Source organism: Bos indicus x Bos taurus, chromosome 1 (assembly GCF_003369695.1).
Source record: "Bos indicus x Bos taurus breed Angus x Brahman F1 hybrid chromosome 1, Bos_hybrid_MaternalHap_v2.0, whole genome shotgun sequence".
In the NCBI taxonomy this organism is placed as follows: domain Eukaryota; kingdom Metazoa; phylum Chordata; class Mammalia; order Artiodactyla; family Bovidae; genus Bos; species Bos indicus x Bos taurus.
The window spans coordinates 146,588,392-146,613,120 of NC_040076.1; the positions used below are offsets into that span (position 1 = coordinate 146,588,392).

General features: G+C 45.9%; 1 protein-coding gene across 2 annotated transcripts in view; it reads right to left on the reverse strand.

Annotated features, from left to right (window-relative positions):
• The window catches only part of RUNX1 (runt related transcription factor 1), a 274,012-nt gene extending 249,925 nt beyond the window's left edge, over positions 1-24,087 (reverse strand). For both annotated transcript variants that reach the window (XM_027548576.1, XM_027548573.1), the window contains exons 1-2: positions 23,898-24,087; positions 23,633-23,749 (exon numbers count right to left, since the gene is read on the reverse strand). In XM_027548576.1, coding sequence (XP_027404377.1) covers positions 23,633-23,690 — 58 coding nt within the window. In that variant the 5' untranslated portion in view covers positions 23,691-23,749; positions 23,898-24,087. The remainder of the gene's footprint in view (positions 1-23,632; positions 23,750-23,897) is intronic.
• Positions 24,088-24,729: the final 642 nt, after the last annotated feature.

The following is a 24,729-nucleotide window of genomic DNA, read 5'->3' on the forward strand; positions in this document are numbered from 1 at the left end:
TTCAATGTCCCTTCAGTATGACTCTTCATACTCAGTTCTCTTCTGTCTTCTTCCTTTTCCTTAGATACTCAAAGTCCTTATGATAGTCTCCAGATCATCTCTTTACAGTAATAACTCCTCCCTCCACATAGAAAACATATTAGAATTCCTTTTTATAATATTAAGATGCCTACAGTGGATCCTGAACCAAGAAAGTCCTTGGAGATCCCAAAGTGACATAATTTCTAAGGCCTCACAGGTTCCCCATTTACCCTTTGACACATACCTGTTCTAAAGGCACAGTCATTTTCCCAATTTCAAAAAGCAAGGAGGGTTGCACTTTTTAGAAAGTAAAATGCTAAAAGGGAATAAAGGGCAGAAATATGTCTTTACAACCATCATTTTGGTGGTTGGATTTCTCAACTGTTCATATGTGGGACCTGATTATCCAATACTTGGGCCACCTGATATGAAAAGTTGACTCATTGAAAAAGACCCTGATTCTGGGAAAGATTGAAGGCAAGAGGAGAAGGGGGCGACAGAGGATGAAATGATTCAGTAGCATCACGAACTCAATGGACATAAATTTGAGCAAACTTTGGGAGATACTGGAAGATAGAGGAGCCTGGCATGTTGTAGTCTGTGGGGTCACTAAGGAGTTGGACACAACTTAGCTTAGTGACTAAACAACAGAAGCAAATTCTTTGTTGATGGCAAGGATATTCTGTGCCATCAAGGATGTTCAGTAGCTCCTCTGGTCTCTACCCCATGGATTCTACTTCTGCTACTCCCCACCAGCCATGACCACACAGGGATGGAACTTAGGTCTCCTGCATTGCAGGCAGATTCTTTACCAGCTGAGCAAACAGGGAAGCCCCAAAATGTCTCTAGACATTGCCAAATGTGTCCTGGGGACTAAACTACCCCCACACCTCTCACCCTCTCTCTCCAGTTAAGAACCACTGATTTAAGATATTCAAAGGTGACAGGCATAGAGAAGAAAATAGGAAAAGTAAGGAGGAGGGACTACTCTGCCAAGAAGTTCCCTACATATGATCTCAATAAAAGAAAGGATCTGAACAAACAAACCCATGAGGAAGGAACCAGGAGACCAAATGTTAAAGAAAAGTATGCCAATTACAAAGATAAGAAGGCATTTATTTGAACAGAAGATCCACTAAGGAACATTCTTGAATGGAACAAAGAATGAGGTCTAACCTTCAGGGAATTCCTCTCCTGCACAGACATGGCATATGGACAAAGTTGGGTGTTTCCACGTGCCCAAAGTTCAGGCTTGGCTAAAGGGGATTTATGTACAGAGGGACTTTTGGGGAATGGTTAGGGGTGATTTGCAGTACCAGGCCCTACAATTCAACAGATGCCCAAAGTCTTGGAATGGAAGGGGAAGCCACATAATACAACATCAGCTGCCCAACATTTCCCTGAAGATAATGCTCCCCTAAACTGACAGATGGGTTTTCCTTTTGGCTCAGATGGTAAAGAATCCACCTGCTAATGCAGGAGATTCTGGTCTGATCCCTTGATTAGGAGGATCCCCTGGAGAAGGAAATGGCAACCTACTCTATATTATTGCCTGGAAAATCCCATAGACAGAGGAGCCTGACTGGCTACAATCCTGGTGGGTCGCAAAGAATCGGACACGACTGAACAACTACACAACAATAATCAGTTGAAGGATATAAGACGTGGTGCTGGGCACAATGGGTCTGAGGTCCAGCAGGACAGTCCACATGCATGCCCAATCCCTGACTTCACCAAGACAGCCAAGCCCTAGAACTTCAGACAAAATCTACTGTGTGTTATCCCCCGCTGTTTCTGATGTTCCAAAACTTCCCTCTTCCGAACAGGAAAAGAGATAGTTAAGATTTCCCATTTAAAAGTTTCTTAGAGCAGATGACAGGAATACAGAGCATCTTTTCTGATCTTTGCTGTTGTAGAGGTAACACAGTGGGAAATGGACTGGACCTCATTTTCAGTCCTGTGATTATGACTCTCTTGGTCATGGGCATTCTTCTTTACACATATGTATCCTATTTAAAGCACAGGAACAGAAACAAACTCCTTGGCTACATAGCATTTATTAATGCTTCTTCTTACACTTGCCTAGCCTCCCACGAGGAACATCCATAGGACTTCTAGCTCGACACTCTTTGAACAGAAGTGGAACCAGCCCCTGCCACCTGCTCTTCTTTGCTCCAATATGCCCACACACTCCTTCCTGTTCTTAGCTGATCACAAGTCTTAAGGGGGAACCAAGTCTGGGTGGAGGTCCTAGTTACTTGCTCCCTGCCGTGGTTGTACAGAGCATGTGACCAGGGTACAGAATCAGGTGTAGGAGTACAAATATGCTGTGGAGGGTTAAATGGTCACTTGTGGACTCTTTTGTTACACCCACTGGGGCTTCTACAGCTCAGCAGTAAGTACAAGGCTGATGGAGCGCCAATGTTCTATCTACTCATCTGTCCATCCATCTATTCATCCATCGGTCCACCCCTCAGTTCATCTATCCATCCATCCAACATTTGTTGAGTGCCTGCACACTGCCATGTATTGGGAATAAAGAGAAAAATGAGAATGAGAAAAGCTTCTGTCTCCAAGAATTTAGTCTCTAGGAGAATGCTTCCATGAACAGAAAGTTTTGAATTATTGATAACATTTCAGTGGGTGCTACAGTAGCTCCATGGACTGAATAAACACCAGCCAGAACTAGAATGTGGTCTTTTGCATGATCCTTCAATGGGTATCCTAGAAGACTTGGTCATCAGAGCATCACTCTGGTATCCCTGTTGCTTCAGGGAGCAAACACAGATCATGTCCATTCATGTCTGTGTGGGGATATGGGGAGACCTGCTCTAATACCCAGCACCCACCGTGGGTACATGTCCCAGCACTCATAACATGCACAATAATTTCCCTCCACTGATCAACAGCCCAGTTAGGTTAATGATCCTGCTACCAGAAATTTGGGGTGTGATGGAAATTGTGTAGAGCAGCATGAAGAAATATCCTTCTAGAAGGGACTTGAAAATAGAGTGTACAAAAGTGAAACTGAATGTGCTTTGGGAGTTTTGAAACGTTTGACCAAATCGTCAGTGATTTGTAGGTCCTTGGATCAGTTATTAGCTGGTCTTTTTGATTATCTATTTTCTAGATTTCAAGAGCCTCATCAAAGACCTGCTAACAATCCCTTTACAAAAAAGGAAGGAAAATGGATTATTCAAAATCAGGCACTGGAAAGATTCAGACTGACAGTACCATGTGCTTCAAACTCTTTACACACTGTTAGGAGTGTCAACAGTTAAGAGCTCTTTCATCATCAAACCATAGTCTACCATCCCGCGATGTCTGTAATTAAAGACTCAGATTACTCATTTTGAGTTTATTCCAGATGATATGAGTGTCCAGGTTATACCCTCTCTAGAAGACTATGTCATGGAAAGAGGCACAGTTCAATAGTTAAGTGCTCAAGATCCAAAACCAGACTACAGGTGAAATCAGCCTTGCCACTTCTCAGCTGTGTGGCCTTTGACAAATCACTTGACCACTCTGTGCCCTAGCCACTCATGTGTCAAAAAGGAGGCTAATTGTCTCTGGTGTCTAGATGACGATGATGACATGAGTTTCTGTGTGTAATAAGGCACTTACAGCAGGGCCCAGCCCATGGAAAATGCTACACAATAGTGCTTGTTCAATAAAACTTGAGGTTCCATCAGTGCTTTCTTAGCACTTCTTATCAGCTTACTTCTGTTTTCTGAATTTAATCATTATGTACATTAACCCAGGTGGCTCAGTTGTAAAGAATCTGCCTGCCAATACAGGAGGCTCAGGAGACTTGGGTTTGATCACTGGGTTTGGAAGTTCCCCTGGAGGAGGAAATGGCAACCCACTCCAGTATTCTTGCCTGGAGAATCCCATGCACAGAGGAGCCTGGTGGGTTACAGTCCATAGCGTCAAAGAGTTGGATGCGACTGAACACACACACGTGCACGTTAACCAAAGCAAACTAGAGGCGTTGTTCTAGGAGGACCTAATTTCCTCTCCCTTGCCCTGGTTTTTTCAGTAGAAACACTATTAAAGATTGAGTTAACAGGCCCGGCTTCCGATGGAAAGTAATCCTAGCATATTAGTTCTTTTTGGTTTGTCCTCAGTAGACTGGGATCATGGATGGTTTTAGTTTCTGCTTTTAATTATGGGGAATATGGATCACTCTGCTCTCAAGCTTTCTGCTCATAGACTGCTAGCTGTTACAGACAGCTTGAATCAACAGTAAGGGATGGGGTGGGACCAGGGTTCAAGCTTGGTATAGGAGCACAACCATGCTGTGGAGGATCAAATCACTGTTGTGGTTCCTTGTTCAGTCACTCAGTCATATTTGACTCTTTACGACCCCATGGAATGCAGCACACCAGGCTTCCCTGTCTTTCACCATCTCCCAGAGCTTGGTCAAACTCATGTCCATTGAGTCGGTGATCCAACCATCTCATCCTCTGTCATCCCCTTCTCCTCCTGCCTTCAATCTTTCCCAGCATCAGGGTCTTTTCCGGTGAGTCAGTTCTTTGCACCAGGTGGCCAAAGTATTGGAGCTTCAACTTCAGCATCTGTCCTTCCAATGAATATTCAGGATTGATTTCCTCTGTGGTTGACTGGGTTGACCTCCTTGCAGTCCAAGGAACTCTCAAGGGTCTTCTCCAACACCACATTTCAATAGCATCAATTATTCAATGTTCAGCTTTCTTTATGGTCCAACTTTCACATCCATACATGACTACTGGAAAAACCATAGCTTTGACTAGACAGATCTTTGTAGGCAAAGTAATGTCTTTGCTTTTTAATACTCTGTCTAAGTTTGTGATAGCTTTTCTTCTGAGGAAAAAATGTCTTTTAAATTTTGAAGCCCAAGAAAATAAAGTCTGCTACTGTTTCCATTGTTTCCTCCTCTATTTGCCATGAAGTGATGTGACCGGATGCCATGATCTTAGTTTTCTGAATGTTGAGTTAAAACATGCTCAGTCTCCTCTACATTTTTTATTTCTTTGGCCCATAAATAAATAGGAAGTGATCATAGTACACTGGTTCCTAAGAGATCTCTGGACCAGTAGTTCTCAAACAGGGCAACTGTAGCCCTCAGGGACACTGGAGCCTGTGTGCAGCTTTTGTTGTCACATTTTGGAGAGGTGGAGTTACTGGCATCTAGTCAGTGTGGACCCAGATCACAGCTACACTTCTTGTGACACACAGGTCCCCTCAACAAAGAAAGAGTCCACCCCCATGTCAACACTGGTGAAGTTAACAGAGGGCAAAGTGTCAGGCTGCATGATGCCAGATGCCTTCCTTAGAAAACCAGAGCTGCAGTGGGGGCATGTTTCTTTTGTACTATTTACTATAGTCAGGACATGGAAGCAACCTAAAGGTCCATCAAGAGAGGGATGGATAAAGAAGATGTGACACATATGTACCATGGAATAATACGCAGCCAAGAAAAGGGACTGTGTCCTTTGCAGAGATGTGGATGAACCTAGAGACTGTCATCCAGAGTGAAGTAAGTCAGAATGAGAAAAACAAATATTGTATATTAATGTGTATATGTGGAATCTAGAAAAATTGTAGAGATGAACCTATTGGCAAAGCAGAAATAGAGACAGATATAGGGAACAACCGTATGGACACCAAGGGAGGAAGGGGGCTAGGTGGGATGAATTGGGAAATGGGATTGACATATATACACTATAGATATTATATATAAAATAGATAACTAATGAGAAGCTAATGTGTAGCATAGGGAACTCAACTCAGTGCTCTATGGTGACAAAGACTGGATATATATATATATATATATATGTATATAAACACAGACCTCAAAAAAAAAAAAAAAAAAAAAGAATACCAGGACTGAGAGATCGCAGGCAGCTGCTCTTAGTTTTCCAGGGAGGGGTTGACCAGGGTGCAAGGGCGCACACTGCCCCAGGAGAGACCCCGCATCAGCCCCAGGCTCCTCTGTCACTGCACTGCACACCTCACCCCACACATCAGTCCTTCGCAGCCAGCAGCCAGGAGGCATCAGATACCCACACACGGTGACATGAATGATGGGATCAGGGTTCACTTTGGGGACTTTGGAGGGCCTTGCTGTGTAAAAAGGGAAAGGGGAACATCAAACTGAATGGTGTCTAATGCACAAGGGCAAATCAGATAGAAAGAAAAAGCGCTTTACAAGCGGTAAGATCAACTCGAGGTATCCTGTGCCATTCCTAACACAGGTCTCATGACTGTCTACGAGGTGAGCGTCATCACCGTTACTCTGTGCAGATGAAGCAAACGGGGGCCCACAGAGGTGAGGCCGTCCGCCCAAGGCAGCACAGCAGGAAACAGAGCTGGCTTTACACACAGGCTCTGCCCCACGTTGAAAGGTGGGAGTGAGTGAGTAAGGCACAGGGTCTGTGCTCCCCGCCCAGCTCGGCCTCCTACTAGCTGTGTGGGGCGGCTTTCTTCACCCATCTCTGCTACATCCTCCTTTCAAAATCTTAATCAACTGGGGATTAAGAACTGTGCTTATCTCTACATCTGTGTCTCTATTTCTGTTTTGCAAATAAGATCTTCTATATTATTTTTCTGGATTCCAACACCAATTAATTAAAAAACCCACAACAGTCACTTTCAAAAAAAAAGAGTTGTACTTACATACAAGTTTTTTGATTAAAAGAGATGAAGGAGGAATCGTGCCTGACACATTATAAACTATTGGCGAATGTTAGCTGTGCTTGTCATCATTTATAAGCAACAGTGTCACTTAATTATCCCATGTGAAGACCAGAAGCTTTCCCAACAGGAGTGTGATGGAAGCAGGATGTAACTGAGCCTGGGGGCCGTGGGGAGTCGGGGCTGGGGGCGTGGGGAGGTAGGGAGGTGGGAGAGTGGGACAGATTCCCCGAGGAGATGGAGGACTCCCTCTCTTCACTCCCCCATGGCGGACTTTTCCAGAACCTGTCCTCAGGCCCAGGCCACAGGGGTGGTCCAGGCTGACGTGAAGCTATGGGGTCAAGGTCCCTCAGTTCTTCACTCCTTCAGGTTGTGAGGTTCTTATAGAAAAGCTGACTTAGAGGGAAGAGGCTGTGTTGAAATGACTGCTTCTGCGTCAATGACCTTTTGGGTTCTAACCAGACGTGCCTGTGTGCTTGCACGCTCAGTCGCACAGTCATGTCCAATTCTTTGCGACCCCATGGACTATAGCCCACCAGGCTCCTCTGTCCATGGGGTTTTCCCAGCAAGACTACTGGAGTGGGTTGCCATTTCCTCCTCCAAGGGATCTTCCCGACCCAGGGATCAAACCCATGTCTCCTGGATTGGGCAGGCAGATTCTTTACCAGCTGAGCCATCTGGAAACTGATGTGGGAGGGGGGTAAAATCTGTCACACGAAACGGCGGTGGTGCGGGGGCAGGGGGGCACTCGGCCTCAGAGGGAGACCACTGTGGGGAGAGGGGGTCAGCTTGGACCTGAGGCCAGGACTCCCCAGAAAGAACTCACCCTCAAAAAAGGTCAAGTGGAACTCACAGAGGGTAGATGGAAGAAGAAGGAGCAAGGGAAGTGGAGCTGGGGGTCAGGCCAGGCCCTGGGGTGTAGACAGCTGGCTCTAAGCATGGCAGGGCATTTTCTGAGTCACAAGAATTCCTCAGTGATAATCTTTCTGTTCACATCATGAAATCTTTATTTCCCTTCCTACTCTGTATAAGGAAATCGAGTGTAACACAGAGTCACCTTTCCAAAGGAGCTTTATTAGTTTATTATTATTTTTTTATTGTGAAGAATAATTAGCCTGAGTGCCTTTTAATTTGTTCCCATTACGATGTTTGCATAACAACAATTAGAAGCTGGCCAGGCTCCCTGCTTCTAGGCAAGCAGACTCTCGCTGGCTGGCTGGGAGCTGGCTTGTGTGAAGAGGTGGGGGGGGGGGGGGCGCATGTAATTAATTATTGTGTCCTTTGCCACGTGGAGCCCTAGGAGAAAGGGAAGGAACTTCGTGCGACCCTGTGGTAACTCGCTGGAGAATAATCAGATGAGACGTGCCTTTTGTACGAATAAGGTCAGAGAGAAAAAAAAAAGAAAGAAAACCTCAAACCCACCTGCTTGAGAGAAGGATTTGTAATGATGTCAGAGGGCTGGAGATGTGGGCTTTTGAGATGGCAGATATTTGCAGAAGGACAGAGAGATGATTCCCAAAGGCCCATTAGGGAGTGGGTCTCTGGCTTTGTAACGAGGGTTGTTGGGGGGTTGGGGGAGGTCTGTCGTCAGGATGGTGTGAGGCCATTTTTGCTAATCACCTGCTTCTGGGTGGAGTTTTTATCCCAACCATGGGAATAGCTGGATGTGAATAATTACTGGGAGCATCACTGAAAACCCTGGCCAGGGTGAGGGTTTTGACAGGCGGGCTCCCAGAGGCTCCCTGGCTTCCTGAAGGATGGACTGGGTTCTGAGGTTCCTGATTGCGGGGGGGTGGGAGTGTCGTTTGGTGGGTTCTTCCATACTTGGGTCCCAGGACGTGGACTAGGATGGGGCAAGAGAGTCACCTTACACCCAGCATTTAAATAGATGCTATCTCTCCAAGTCTTCCCAGTTCAGGGTCAGCTTTTCATGATTCTCAGAAAGAGCGCCTCCTAAAGGTTTTTTCAGGAAGTGCCTCATTGAATCAAACTAGTCTTATTCCAGACGAATGGCCAGGCCGGTAAACTGACAACTATCTGGTTGGGAAGAGAGGCTTAGTCATGGTTTCACCCACTCCGGTATTCTTGTGGGGGAAATCCCACAGACAAAGGAGCCGGGTGGGCTACAGTCTATAGGGTTGCAAAGAGTCAGACATGACTGAAGCGACTTAGCACGCACGTGGTCAGCATTAATATCTGTAAGCTCAGCCCTCTGCCATGGAGCACTAAGACCACTTCTGCACGGCTGCGTGGAGAGAGGAAGAGACCCAATTCTCCATTCTGCAATGTGGTGCTCTTCCTGGCACAGCTGCCAGGCCATATTCTGGGCTCAGCAGAGGCTCCTTCCCTGCCTCCATTATAGATACCTTCAGTGGCATTTCCTATGGTTACCTTTCCTTATTGACTTCTCTGTGTCCATTACTTTTTATATATTATCTCCTATCCTTTAGACAATCATCTGGATCACTGCACCCACTTACAGATGAGAAACCCAGGCTCTGCAAAGTTGGGGTAGCAGGTCAAGTTCACATAGGGGATAGAAACCAATCTCCTGGCCCCAAGCTCTGGGCTCCCTGCTCCCTGATCTACTGGCTGGTCAGGTCTGCCCACCTTGTGGTTTCTACACCAATGACATTTCATAGACAAGAGCCTGGGGCTCAAGAACACACAGTTCCTTCTGGAGTAGAGTTGATACTTCAACACCACTGGGAGGTTGGGGGAGGGATGGAGCGGGAGATTGGGGTTAACAGATATAAGCTATTATCTGTGGAAGGGATGAACAACAAAGTCTAAATGTAGAGAACAGGGACCTATATATATTGATTATCCTATGATGAAACATAATGGAAAAGAAGACAAAAAGAATATATATATATGTGTGTGTGTGTGTATGTGTGTGTGTGTGTGTGTATAACTGAATCACTTTGCTATACATCAGAAATTAGCATTGCAAACCAACTGTATGTCAATAAAAAACCAAACCAAAAAAAAAAACCCAAACCAAGCCAAACACACCTATTGGAACTTCCAGCTGATGGACTCAAGGATGCTGATATAAAATGAGTCTCAGTGGTCATGAAATATATATTACCTGGGGACCTCCTGATTTAAACTGAGGTATTCATGCAGGAGCAAGGGAGGGGAAGGAAAACCATCATAATTTGCCTTTTGAGTTTTCATCTTATTTTAATTTCTATTTTGGGGGTGTGTTGTACACTGCGCGTACTATAATTATACAGTACAGTAGTGTGAGTACAGTAGCACAGGCATGTAGTTTCTAAATAAATAAATATGCATAGGTTTAGGGGGCATGCTAAAATAAGCTTTACTTCTATTTGGTGTGATCAGAAGTGTTTGGAAGTGACTGCCTTGCTGTTCAGTGGTTATTGGTCCACTCAGAAGCAGCTTTGCTGAACTGAGTGCTTCAGACGAAGAGGAGCCACTAGAATCCTGAAAGCATGGGACTTGAATACCTGCCTCTGTGTGTGTATGTGTGTGTGTGTGCGTGTGTGTGTGTGCACAAGAGACAGACAGAGATAGAGACAGAGAAAGAGAGTGAGAGTGAGAGACAGAGGCAGAGAGACAGAGACAAAGAGAGAGGGAGAGAGACAGACATACAGAGAGAGAGGGAGACAGAGAGACAGAGACAGAGAGAGAGGGAGACAGAGACAGAGGGAGAGAGACAGAGAGAGAGGGAGACAGAGACAGAGGGAGAGAGACAGAGAGAGAGGGAGACAGAGGGAGACAGAGAGACAGAGACAGAGAGGGATAGAGACAGAGAAAGAGACAGTGAGAGTGAGAGACAGAGGCAGACAGAGACAGAGACAAAGAGAGAGGGAGAGAGACAGAGACATAGAGAGAGGGAGACAGAGACAGAGGGAGAGAGACAGAGGGAGAGAGACAGAGAGAGAGAGAGAGGGAGAGAGACAGAGAGAGAGGGAGAGAGACAGAGAGAGAGGGAGACAGAGGGAGACAGAGAGACAGAGAGACAGACTGATGTTTCTCCTGAGGGAGGCCACCTTTGAGAGTAAGAGCTTTGAATGCAGAGGGCCACGAGAACATATGTCCTCGATGGGACTCATAGCTGGGTTCCAACTTGGTCAGAAGAGAGCATCCGCCACTTCCCGGGGGCCCTTGGAGAACGGGAGGCTGGCAGCCTCAGCGCGACACCGCCTACACCTTCTGTCCCTCTGTGTGGACACAGGCACTTGCCCTTCTGTTGGTCATCCAGATTTCACAAGAGATGCTCATCAGAACCAACCTGCTTGACTGTAAAGTTGCCTCGGGGGTGGGGGCGGTTGGGTACAGTTGGATGCTTGGCTTGGGTGGTGCTGGGTTTCTGGGTAAGAGATGAGACCTAGAACCCCTGGGCAGGAGAGAGCATCCAGGCTGCACTGGTGGGATGGCTCCACCTCCTGTACGCACCTGTGGTGGGTCTTCGGGCCTGTGGGCTCCACAGAAATTGTCTACTTGATGTTTCCACACAGAGCAAGGGGTTTAGCCTGACAAGAGATGTGGCGTCTGACTGAGGTGATGGAATGAAGGGTGATGAGGAGAAGAGTCTGCTGAGTATTTAGGCCCCAGAGTGGAATCAGCCCCTGAAGTCCAGTGTCTGCAAAACTCTAGGGTCAGGAGCAGAGCCAAGCCAATTTCCAGTTCTGACTCAGGCACTGAACCCACGGTAGGACCTCCGACAAGGGAATGTCTCCGGTGCCGTAAAGCACAGAGGTGTCTAACATGATTCCAGCCAAAAAATATAGTTTTTAAAATATTTTTATAGTTATGTAGTTTTATATATAACAGTTATATAATTTCAGATGCCAGTTGAAACTAGATAGAACTATATATAGAAAACACACACACACACCTTAGAATGTATCACATGTGATAATATCTCATAGTTTATATGTCTCATAGTTCATTTGTTTTTAAACAGATTCATCCACCTCTAGGATACAATTACTTCTTTGTTTTGAACACAATCTAGTGGGAAGCATGTTGGAAGTGTAGTTTTTTTGTTTTTTTTTTAATGAAGTGACGATGCAGGCAAGGCTATGGTTTTTCCAGTGGTCATGTATGGATGTGAGAGTTGGAGTGTGAAGAAAGCTGAGCACCAAAGAATTGATGCTTTTGAACTGTGGTGTTGGAGAAGACTCTTGCGAGTCCCTTGGACTGCAAGGAGATCCACCCAGTCCATTCTGAAGGAGATCAGCCCTGGGTGTTCTTTGGAAGGACTGATCTCCAGTACTTTGGCCACCTCATTTGAAGAGTTGACTCATTGGAAAAGACTCTGATGCTGGGAGGGATTGTGGGCAGGAGGAGAAGGGGACGACAGAGGATGAGATGGCTGGATGGCATCACCGACTCAATGGACACGAGTTTGGGTGAACTGCGGGAGTTGGTGATGGACAGGGAGGCCTGGCGTGCCTGTCTCGATTCATGGGGTCGTGAAGAGTCAGACACGACTGAGCGACTGAACTGAACTGAATGATGCAGGATGATTGGCAGTTGAACAGAATTTCCATTGTTGGTGTTTGTACTTCTTTATACAACCCCACCCCTTTAGCAGCCCTAATATTTGTTTAAAATTGTTTGGTAACTGTTCCTTTCCTCTTGGACTTCGGGAGTCATAGCCATCCTGATTTTTCTGAACGGTGGAGTCAGTCAATAATAATAAAACAGCAGTGGGAGTTTCCGTTCATTCCCACCAGTGCCTAGATCACTTCGTCATCACTCAGTCCCTCTGTGTTACTAACCCCAGGCTGCAAAAGGCAAAGACATGACAGCAAACTCATAAAAGATATGGCTAATTTTCCCCTTCCTCCTAATTCCTCCAGACTTTTGCATGGGCTGTGTGTGTGTGTGTGTGTGCACAAGCCCGTGTGCGTGTGTGTATATATCTATATGCAGTTTCAGAGTTTACAGATTGCATACTTTCAAAGTGGGTTAATGTCAAGTTCAGCTGTGACTGTTAGCGAGGTGGATGGGGCTGCACAGATGCAGCTTGCAGATGGTGTGGAGTAAGCGGCCTCAAGCACGTAGTTCAAAGTGCAAACAGAAGCTGTGTAATAAAACAGCAAACCGTGGTTGGCGTTGAAACTGCTCCTGGAAAAATGGCGCCCAAACGAATGTATTTTTGTCTATTCTCTTTTGCACGTTTTGAAGTGTAATAAAAATTAACATCAAAGGTTATATGTGATCTCTTCGTGTGTGTGTGTGTGTGTGTCGAAGATGGAGATTGTTCCTTCACTGAGCAATGAAAGATTTTCTGACACCATGCTTAGCTTCCTTGAAAACACTCCACTCACAACAGCCTGTGACCACCGAACAGTGAGCCATGTACTCAGGGTTCTAACTTTATTTTTACTGAAGTATAGTTGTTTTACAATGTTGTGTAGTTTCAAGTGTACTGCAAAGTGATTCAGCTATATGTGTGTGTGTGTGTGTGTATACATAGACTCCTTCCCATCATAGGTCTTTCAGACCCTCATCACAGCTTATTACAAGACAGTGAAGGTGGTTTCCTGTGCTGTACAGTACGTCCTTATCGTCTGTCTATGTTATATACACTAGTGTGTATCTGTTAATCCCAGGGTTCGGACTTTTGTTTGCTCTTTTTAATATATCTCTATCTGGCAAATTGACCACTGGAATATTTTCTAGGTCTTTCTTTAAGACATCCTACTAATAAAAAAAATCTGAATTCTTATACATTTTCAGAAAAACCTACGTGCTGTTCAGGACCAATATGGCTCTCAAAGAGAAGAGGAAACAGAGGCTTGCTTTGAGGTCCAATGCTATATTTGATTTATGGCTCATATCTTATAATTTTGTTCTCTATCTGAAAGGGTTTATTTTTAGGAGCCCTAGTCTTCACAGAGGACATCCAAAAGACCAGGAGTAAAAATCAGATGGTTGGCAAGGAAGGTGGGCAGAAGTTTTGCAAAATGTCAGTGACATATTTCTTCCAATAGACATGGCTTCAAGACTTAACAAGTTGAGTCCTTAGCTTTGAATCAGTTTAGCACAGGTGGCAAATTTACACAAAGAAGCATCAGTCTTGAAAGCAGCAGAGCCATTGAACAAGCCCAACTAGCCAACTGTGATTTCTATTTTGGGTGACCTTTTACCTTGGGGCCCCCGAACTGTCTGGGAGAGCCCACTCTTTAAAGAGCCGTCCATCTGAGAGTAGACACAGAAGGGCCAAGGGCAGGGAGGGCAGTGTCTTCCACAAAATCAACGATTCTCCATGTTCACTCATCTTGCAGCAAAGCAGGATGAAAGATTTACACTATTTCTTATTTCAGGGAAAAACTGAATAAAGGCTTTTTTTTTTTTTTTTAAGGCATTGACTTTCAGGGAAGTAGATTTGCATCCAGACTCAGGAAGTAGACAGGCCAGTAATTACGAAGCAAAAATAATCTGTAACTTGCGGAAATACGAGGTATGAATAGTGTTCTATCTCCCAGATAGAGGGGTATTATCTGGTTGTTGTCTTTCAGTCAGAGATAAAACACCCTTGGGTAAATTTAAGGAGGGTGACTTAAAAGACAATTTCCCTCCAGAAATTCTGCAGAAAAGAATTCTCTTAAAAAAAAAAAAAAAAGGTGTAGAGGGTTAGCTCGTGGGGTTTTGAGAATTCAAAAGAGCGAGGAAGAGAAAAAAGGAAACTATTTCCAGTTACTAGTAGAAACATCAACCCAGGGGCCAGGTGTGGTGGCTTTTATATAAGCAACACTCCGGTCTATACAAAGCTGGTTGTTTTTGTAACACTGTGAGAGTCAAGTGTGCTTCTGGGTTTCGACCCTGAAGGTAGGTGTGACCCTGACTCCCTTTTGACAGGCCCCCTGTCCCACTCATCCCATCTCTTGCCTATTTTGCTTTCAGTAAATCAAAAAATGAAAGAGCATTCATCAGTACCATTTTTCTAGATTCCATGTATATGCATTAATACACAATATTTGTTTTTCTCTCTGACTTACGTCACTCTGTATGACAGGCTCTAAATGCAGATGTAGCAAATAGCCTTGTGGACATGGAGGGGAAGGAGAATGTGGGACGAACTGGAAGAGCAGCACTACATAGGTACACAATCATGTGTAAAATAGCTAGCTAGTGGGAAGCTGCTCTATACCCCAGGGAGCTCAGCTCTGTGCTCTATGGTGACCTAGAGGAGTGGGATGGGATGGTGGGAGAGAGCCTCAAGAGAGAGGGGTAGGGATACATGTATACATATAGCTGATTCACTTTGTTGTATAGCAGAAACGAACACAACATTGTAAAGAAATTATATTCCAATAAAAAATACAAAAAGTGGAGAGGGATAAATTAGGAGCTTGGATTAACAGACTGACACCACTATATATGAAACAGATAAACAATGAATGTCTGCTGTATAGCACTGGGAACTGTATTCAATACCTTATAACAACCTATGATGGAAAAAGTCTGAAAAGGATGTATATATATATATTCTCTATATATCTGATATATATATATATGTATGTATGTATATAACTGAATCACTTTGTTGGATACCTGGAATCAACACATTGTAAGTCAATTATACTTTAGTAAAAAAAATTCAAGACCTTTACTTAAAGGTGCTTTCATTTTCTTTCATAAAGCAAAAAAAAGAAAAAATACCATCCTCCCCACCCCCAGGATCCACTGGCAACTTCCAAGGACTGAAGGAATAACTCAGAGCTTCTCTGAGTGTATTTTCTTCTTCTTTTTAAAAAAGTTTTATTGGAGTAGTTTCTTTACAATGTTGGTGATTTCTACTGTACAGCAAAGTGAATCAGCTATATGTGTACACCTATCCCCTCTTTTACGGATTTCCTTCCCATTTAGGTCACCACAGAGCACCGACTGGAGTTCCCTAAGCTATTATAGCAGGTTCTCATTAGGTATCTATTTCAGACATAGTATCCGGGCTACATAGGTGGCTCAGTGGTAAAGAATCTGCCTGCCAGTGCAGGAAACTCAGGAGATATGGGTTCGTTCCCTGGGTCAGGAAGATCCCCTGGAGGAGGAAATGGCAACCCACTCCAGTAGTCTTGCCTGGAGAATCCCATGGACAGAGGAGCCTGGTGGGCTACAGTCCATGGGGTCTCAGAGTCAGAGATGACTGAGAAAGCAGACATGTATCAATAGTGTGTGTATTTCAATCCCAGTCTCCCAGTTCACTCCGCCTCTGTGTGTATTTTCAAAGCACAGCCCACATGGAGGACATAGGAGAAGAGATATCAACAGGAATGCCAGGGTACCTGCCAGGGAACAATGTAGCCTGGCAGATGTTGCCCTGGGCTCCCTGACATCATTCCCACCCACCTTCCCCTCTGCTTTCCTCTGCTCTGTGAGCTGATAAGTGCCACGTCTGCTGCCCTGGGCACCTTGCAGCCAGAGACCCTGTGACATGGTTCTGGCCTATGAGATACATAAGAGGGAGCTGGCAGAGAGGGGCTTCCTTTCTTGAGTAAAAAGACAGAGCTCCAAGAAGAAGGGTTTGAGGCCCCATCTCCTTCCTGCCTGGACAGATCTGAGGTGCAGGCATCTTATGGTGGAACCAGAACACAAGAGCATCCTGCTGTACCAGAAGTGGAACAATTACTCCTGAACCACATTCGCCCGTGCTGGACCAAGGCCTGGCTGCTTGAACCACTGTAGTCAAGTTCCCCTTAATGTACAGCTTAACATACTTCTTACCGGTAAACCCTAGCAAGAGTTTCAAGCTCTTTATGTCACTGTAAGAAAATGCATCATTTCAGTCGTCTTTGGGATGCATAAAACTCTACCTGAATTGTTCTTTTCTTTCTCTGGCATCATTCAGTGTTGTCAGGACAGTAAAGGGGAGGAGGAAGGAAGAGATTCAAGGAGCTAAGAGAGGATGAACGGATGTCCCTTCGATGAAAAGAGAAGGTTGTATGATCCAGGGGAGCGTCCAGCTTACTTGTCCACCAGGTGAAAGCTTACATGAGGCTTCAGACTCTGTTTTGTGTCCTGGTTCCAAATCAGGAAAGGAGTATGTCAAGGCTGTATATTGTCACCCTGCTTATTTAACTTATATGCAGAGTACATCATGAGAAATGCTGGACTGGAAGAAACACAAGCTGGAATCAAGATTGCTGGGAGAAATATCAATAACCTCAGATGCAGATGACACCACCCTTTATGGAAGAAAGTGAATAAGAACTAAAGAGCCTCTTGATGAAAGTGAAAGAGGAGAGTGAAAAAGTTGGCTTAAAGCTCAACATTCAGAAAACTAAGATCATGGCATCTGGTCCCATCACTTCATGGCAAATAGATGGGCTAACAATGGAAAGAGTAAGAGATTTTATTTTTCTGGGTTCCAAAATCACTGCAGACGGTGATTGCAGCCATGAAATTAAAAGACACTTGCTCCTTAAAAGAAAAGCTATAACCAACCTAGACAGTATACTACAAAACAGAGACATTACTTTGCCAACAAAGGTTCATCTAGTCAAAGCTATGGTTTTTCCAGTGGTCATGTATCGATGTGAGAGTTGGACTATAAAGAAAGTTGAGTGCTGAAGAATTGATGCTTTTGAACTGTGGTGTTGGAGAAGACTCTTGAGAGTCCCTTGGACTGCAAGGAGGTCCAACCCGTCTATCCTAAAGGAAATCAGTCCTGAATATTCACTGGAAGGACTGATGCTGAAGCTGAAACTCCTGATGCGAAGAACTGACCCATTGGAAAAGACCCTGATGCTGGGGAAGATTGAAGGTGGAGGAGAAGGGGATGACAGAGGATGAAATGGATGGATGGCATCACTGACTTGATGGACATGAGTTTGAGTAAACTCTGGAAGTTGGTGATGGACAAGGAAGCCTGGCGGGCTGCAGTCCATGGGGTTGCAAAGAGTTGGACATGACTGAGGGACTAAACTGAACTGAACTCATGTCCAGGAACCACCCATAGCTCTCTGAAAGCACTCCCTGATTATGTGCATGGTCTGCAAAGCTCTTGAAGGAGACGCTCCCTCCCTTTCTACCACCCTGGGGCATCATATAGATATTTTGGGGCAGGCATAAGTAGGCCAAGTACAACACATTACTTGAGGCTTTTTTTCTCAGCAAAGAGGCTGAAGGATAGGATTGGTGGCCTTGAGGAGAAGGAGCAGGGGAGCTCAAGGAACAAAATTTTTGGAAAACGATTATTTTGCGAACTTTAAGGACTAGGTAAAGGAAATGGCAACCCACTGCAGTATTCTTGCCCGGAGAATTCCACGGACAGAGTCTGGCAGGCTACAGTCCACGGGGTTGCAAAGAGTCAGACAGGATTGAGAGACTAACACTTTTCAGGTACCAGAGTAGCTTCTGGGGAGCTCTCTTAAGAATGGGAGTTGGAAAAAAAAATTTTAAGAGAATTTGGGAAAAATGCTTGCCATATCTGAAATGGTAGGATCACTGTTTTCCACTAGGAAATAAAATAATTTTTTTTTAAAAATTGCTTCATGTTGTTACACTGAGACACTGTGATGCATTTTATGGTACCTCTCTCTGACATGTTCAAAGATTTTGAACAGGAACTCGGCCATTCGGAGGCAAGCTCATCTAGAACATTATTAGTCCCTTTTGCAGAACTCAGACGAGACACGGAGACATCTGATGACTCATCTAGGTCACTAGGAAGTTACCTGAGAAACAGAAAATTCACTTGAGTTTCCTGTGCGGCCTTCACTCCCACCCCCAACCTGCCAAGCAACCAAGGTGCCTTCACTGGTGGTGGTGGTGGTGAAGTCACTAAGCCATGTCTGACTCTTGCAACCCCATATATAGCCTGCCAGGCTCCTCTATCCACTGGATTCTCCAGGACTTTGACAAATACACAGAAATATCCCCAGAAGCATGGACCCAGGGGGACCTGTGGAGGGTCACCAGGCAAGGAGGTGGCTGTTCCATTAAGAAGGGACTTCAGGAAAATAAAGTGATACCAGGATCTCAAAGAGGAGAAACTTCCATCGGGATTCCTGTCTCAACATGTCCCAACTAGCTACGACGTTGAAAAGCTAAGCCCACCAAGTGACACAAAGTGCCCTGAGCCTTTCTCTGTCCTCTTTCTCATAGAGCAAGAGAGACATGGTGTTGAAGGGATGGCTAATTTACTCACCAAATTCCACACCCCACTGGGCTCCTGCTACCCCACCTCGGCCTAGGCTGGACCCCCACGACAGACCCCCTTCCCTCTCGTCCTGGTTCTGACCCTCCACACCGTCTCCTCCCCACCCTGAGTCTCTGTCTTCGGGAGGCCTCTCCCGGGGTCCCCCGTGACCTCTCCTTTCGAGAGTAGACGGCCTTGACTAAGCATCATCTGGAAAGCTGAACCGCAGTTGCCGTGGCCGACATTAACTGCCTGGTTTTCATGACTTTACCAAGCACTGTACTTGGGTTGTTTAATTTAGTCCTTGCAGCCACTTTAACAACAGGCCCTACTATCGGGTTGGCCAGAGAGTTCATTCGGGTTTTACCATACGGAAAAACCCAAATGAACTTTTTGGCTAATCTGATACCATCCTCACTTTAGAGATGAGGAAACCAAAGATCAAGAAAAAAGCTGTCTCATGCTATTTTGGCAAAAAGCTGGAAAAACTGAAAAGAAAGGAAAAGGGCATCACCGTACTAAGTCTGCCTGGTCCTTCTTCAGCCCTGGCCCCTTCTCTTTTTTCGTCCTGGCTTACAAGCTCTTGGGCTCTGTGCTTTAGACCAACATCCCCAAGCCTGTCTCTCTTAGATTCTGTGTGTGCCATGGACCAACATCACTCGCTTTCTCAGGAAAAGGGCAGATCTTTTCAAAGTCCACAATTCAGACCTGTTTCAAGAGAAGAGAGAAACCTCTTGGTGTCCAAAAGCTCTCCCAGGCTGCTTGCTTGCCGGTTAGCCCCTGGCTCAGCTGTTCCTTCTAAAGTTGCTTCTGCTCCTGGCAGCTCACCGGGCCAGACCTTGGAGTCTGAGCAGGTGTGGGGCCTCCTGTGGCCTGTCTCCCACCCCCAGGGGTGGGGTGTGCCTTGGGAAGGTCTGGAATTACAGGGACGATCCCTGTGGAGGAGGCAGAGCCAAGGAGGTGGCATCTCTTGGGGGATTGCTCTTTGCTCTTTTAAAGCTTTAACACTTCAAAATTGCCTTGTCATTTTCACAGGTCTCTTAGCATGCAAAGGAACTAAATAGCAAAGGGTCTGATTGTGAGTTTAGATAGATTTTAACACCTTTTTTTTTTTCTCAGTTTCAAAATGTGTGGGCAGTTTCAGAACGCAAGAGTTGCATCTCACATAGAGGGAGCTGGGATCTGATTCCTCCACATCCAGGAGGGTACTTAGGAAAAGTACAGGTTCCCTGTGGGTCCGGGGGAGTCAGACTGGCTAAGACACACTGTCAGGGACTGAAGCGTGTTCTCCCCAAGTTCATACTTGGAAGTACTAACTCCCAGTGCTTCAGAAGGTGACTGTATTTGGAGAGTGAATTTTTGCAGAGATCATTAAGAGTAAATGAGGTCCTCATGGTGGGATCTAATGCAATACGACTAGTATCCTTGTAAGATGAAATTATGACATAGATAATTATGAAGGAAGACTACGTGAGGCCACAGGGAGAAGACAGCCATCTACAAGACAAAGAAAGAGGCCTCAGAAGAAACCAACTTCCCGATGCCTTGAAGCCTTCCCAAGACCAAAGCTACACCAGGATTCTCCATGAGATTCTGGCCTCCAGAATCACGAGACAATCCATTTCTGTTGTTTAAGCTACTCAGTCTATGCTTGTTTGTTATGGCAGCCTTGGCAAACGGACACGGAATTCACACGGTGTCTGATACCCAGTTGAATCAACAGCTTTATGTGATCTTAAACCTCCAGCAGAGCCAGAGATGTCTTCATAAATATTTCTCTGCAAAGAAGTGGCAAACTGAGGCCCATGGAGAGGCATGCTTCACACGTTCAGCCTCCGCTCCTGCAATTCCCTTTGAGAGATAACCTCGAGAAGACAGCGGTGCGTCAGCCCCGCCGAGATTTTTACCTGTGGTTCTAGGAACTCGGAGGCATATTAGCATTCAGGCTTTGCATAGACCACTAAGCCACTTCTAAGAACACGGCTACCTGAGGCATTTTACAAAAACACATACGTACTGACGTTCTTCCTCCGCATTCCCTCCCCACTCTGCGGGCCCGCACGCGGTACCCCATCAGGGGACCCGAGTTTGGGTCCTGCAGGGACAGCGTGCCATGAACCACGGGGGATCCTGCCAGGGAATTGCAGTCATGCCTCATCTTCTTGCCTGAGCACATTCAGTGAGAAGGCACAGCAGCAGCCTTCTCTGTGGTAGACCACATTTGTTTTGCATGCCAGGCTCTCAGACTCTCGCTTGCCTGTCACCCAGAAGGGAACAATGGTTGGCTTGGTCCCACACCTCTCTTTCGCCTCCATTTCCACATGGGTATCTTGCTCGAAAAATGAGTTATGGGTTTCCTCCTGTGAGAATTGCACGCACTGATAAAGGGCCATCCCAGGAAGAAAACAAGATATTTTCCCCGCTCGCTTGGAGCTGCAGTTGGGGAGGGCACACACGCTATAAATTACAGGCGACAAGAAATGACCACAGTGCGGGGCGCTGCTCATGGCCAGGCTCGGGGAACAGGGTACCAGCTGCGAGGAGAATATGGACTTTAATAGAGAGTAGGGCAATTCTTCTAGCGTCGCGCTCTAAGGCAGGGCCCACATCGTACCAAATGCAGTGTTTGTTTTGCTACCTCTCCAGACTCAAATGAGTGGTGTGGACCGCGAACCCAGATGATGCAAACCCTCAGCCTGACGAATCACCTTGATAAACTGAGCCGTGAAAAATGGCCCAGATTTCACTTTGATTCTCTGAAATTCAGTCTCGTATTATATTCTTGAGTGAGTGATTGTAATCATCCCTGAGTTCCTTTTAATGACCGGAAGGAATGAAAAGACCTTTTCCCATGAGCCCTTCTGAGTCTTGGTTGGGGTGCTAGGGTCCCCTGCACACAGTTCCTCTTGACAGCTAGGCTGCCACCAGTTCCTAAACCTGGGGGCAGGTCCAGTCGGTTTCCGTCCTGGGGACACAGGGACTGTGGGCTAGTTTAGGGGCTGAGCTCCTTGTCTTTGCCGGTGTCTGAGCAGGTCACCAGGTCCCCCCTCACTTAGCTCTGCTGTCTCACCAGTAAGGACAGGAAGGCAGGCCAGCACTGCACACCGAAATCCCATTTATTACCCAGTGGGATGTTGAAAAATTTCCTGAATCTGCCTTCCTGAGTTGATAGAATAGGAAACAATCATCGTTTGGAGAGAGCATTGAAAGCAGAGTTGAGGCAGGAAGGTTTTTTTTTCCCTTTCTGTTATTCTACAAATATTGCTTCCTTTGCTTGTCAGAGGCCCAGAGGAAATGCAGCGAGAAGGCCCTTCACAGCTTCTCACCCCCAGCGGCCGGCGTTTCTGCCGCAGGAGCTCAGTGCCGTGAGGATGTGTGACTCATACCCAGCGCATGACTCAACTTCACTAAAATGTCCTCAGCTGCCAGTAAAGAAGCACTTGAAAACCCTTTAATTTGAAGCTTTGAATCGGTTAATGACTTGCTTTCTTCCCCTTCTCCTGAAATCCTGCTCTCCCTACAACACACACACACACACAGACACACACACACACATCTTTGTCAAGTGTTTAAATTTCAGGGACCCGGAAACACAGAGGCTCTGTGGCATCCACAATAGCGTTTGTTGTGACAAAGTGGCTGGCAGCCCTCTGCATTCTTCGGCTCACTTGGCTCGATGAATAAATAATGAGTCACAGACACTATTTGGGTGCGCGCGAACGTTGGTAGCTAGAAAATGAATGATCCCCACCCCCTATCCATCCCACTCCATCCCAGCTCTGCCAAGCCATTAAGCCACAGGCTGTGCAGGCGCTGGTCAAAGGGCTCGCCCCAACGCACACGGCAATGTCTCGGTGACATTTCTGCGTTCCTCTTTGTGTTTGTTTAGGCGCGGCCCTCTTTTTTCCCAACAAAGATAACCCCAGACGCCCATGCACACCACACACATACTCACACACTCAGAGCTCAACCACAGCTCGGTGCGTTTCAAGAGGCTCGTTGCCAACATGCAGGCAGGTACCCCGCACTAGCTGCTTCTGTTAGGAAGCACACAATCTCAATGACTTCAGCTGCCACTTCAGACGCTTGACTTAGGCAACTTCTTCGTTGCTCTTGGCGGGAGAGACTTGTGTATGCTTCGCTTTCATTCTCTCTCAGAAGATGCCGGCAGCCTCTTTTGCATTGAGGCTGCAAGGAATAACCCAGCAAGGCCCCATTCTGGGGCTTTCAACCTAGACCAGTCTGCCCGGCTCCTCTACTATCCGCCTTTCGGAGACAACTGACTTGCTACTTTGTCACTGCCGTGTCCCCGCCTGGGCGGTGAGCAGATCTCTGCCTCCGCCCCACACTGGCACCAGCCTTCTTGGCCGGTGATGCTGGAGTCCGCTAAAGCCTAGGGCAGGCTGGCATGTGGGCCACACTGCCTGCCCAGCGCGGGACAACCCAGCCACAGCCATCTCGGGCCGGGGGGCAACCAGTGAAAACCCAGACAGCTTCCTGCAAGCTTTATGATCTCTAGGATTTTAATCAGGAACAGCCCAACTGACTTGCCCCGGACAAAGTTCTCACCCACCAACGGAACCCCTCGACAGCTTAACTAAGTATTTATGAAAACATTTCTCAAGAGCGTCCATCTGATGAATAAGTAATCCAATAGCCTTGAAATCTTATACCCGAGGAGGTGTTTGAATTCCTCCCCCCAAACAGACGGGAGAGCGGCAGGGGCTCTCTGCACCCAGTTACAACAGGCAGCCACTTTATTATCTACAGAGCCGAGCAAAAGTAGATATTAAAATCTCAGAGTGTACTCACCTCTCATGAAGCACTGTGGATATGAAGGAAATGACTCAAACATGCTGTCTGAAGCCATCGCTTCCTCCTGAAAAGGCACCCTCTTCTGAAGGCGGGGGATTCAATGAGTTCTTTTACCTTAAGAGCGAGAAACCAAGAAAGGTCACCGTTTTAACCTCACCCCCAACCATGGTTCCCTACAGGTCCTTTTTGTTTTTTGTTTTTTGTTTTTCCCTCGACACCTCTGGGGCTCCCTGAGTCCTAAGGAAAAAAAAAAGAAATGTACCTTTGCAAAGACAAATATTCAAATTGGTAAAGATTAAAAAAAAAAAAAGCGGCGTCTTGGCTGTGGGTTGATGATGTTCAGAACTCTGCAAAGCCCTGTGGTTTCCAGTCAGAGTGATCCGTCTTGCCTGCTGACCACTATGCTGGGCTCAGACTTCTGACACTGCCAGGCTACCCAACTTGTGGTTCTGTGGTTGTTTATGAGGCCCAAAGAAGTTTTCACACAACCCAAATTACAAATTTAACTGTTCCCCTTTCCACAGCCCATCTTAATTGGTTCTTGCCAATCATGTGACTTCAGTGATGTCAATTTTTTTTTTTTTTTTTTACTTTCTGAGCAATGCCCTTCCTTCCCTCCACCTGCCCTCCCCCAGGCGGTGCAAGAAAATAGCCGAGGAGACTTTGCAAGAGAAAGAGAGAGAGACTGCAGAAAAAAAGTGACTCAGAATCTTATTATATCAATGATCTTTGCTGATTTAGTACAACTTGAGTCCGGTTGTTGTTATTTGTGGTTTTGGGAACCCCTGATTATTTTGATAAAGATTTCACTGCTGCTTATTCAATAGTAATTCAACCCTGGCATCGGGCTGCTGTGCAGACAGGATATGGAGCCCATCATTTCAGATGCTGGGCATCAGATCAGCAGAACTCAGCCCCTGGTAAAGATGATCACAGCATAAGTGAAACTATAAAAGGAAAAAATAATAAAAGGAAATATTTGGATGAGAATCTGACCCCTAAGAGGGTCTAGCAACTTATTTTAAAGCCTGCGAAGAAGAAAACATTTTAATTTTGTGACTAAAAGACCATTTTAATAAAACCAAAAGTATGTG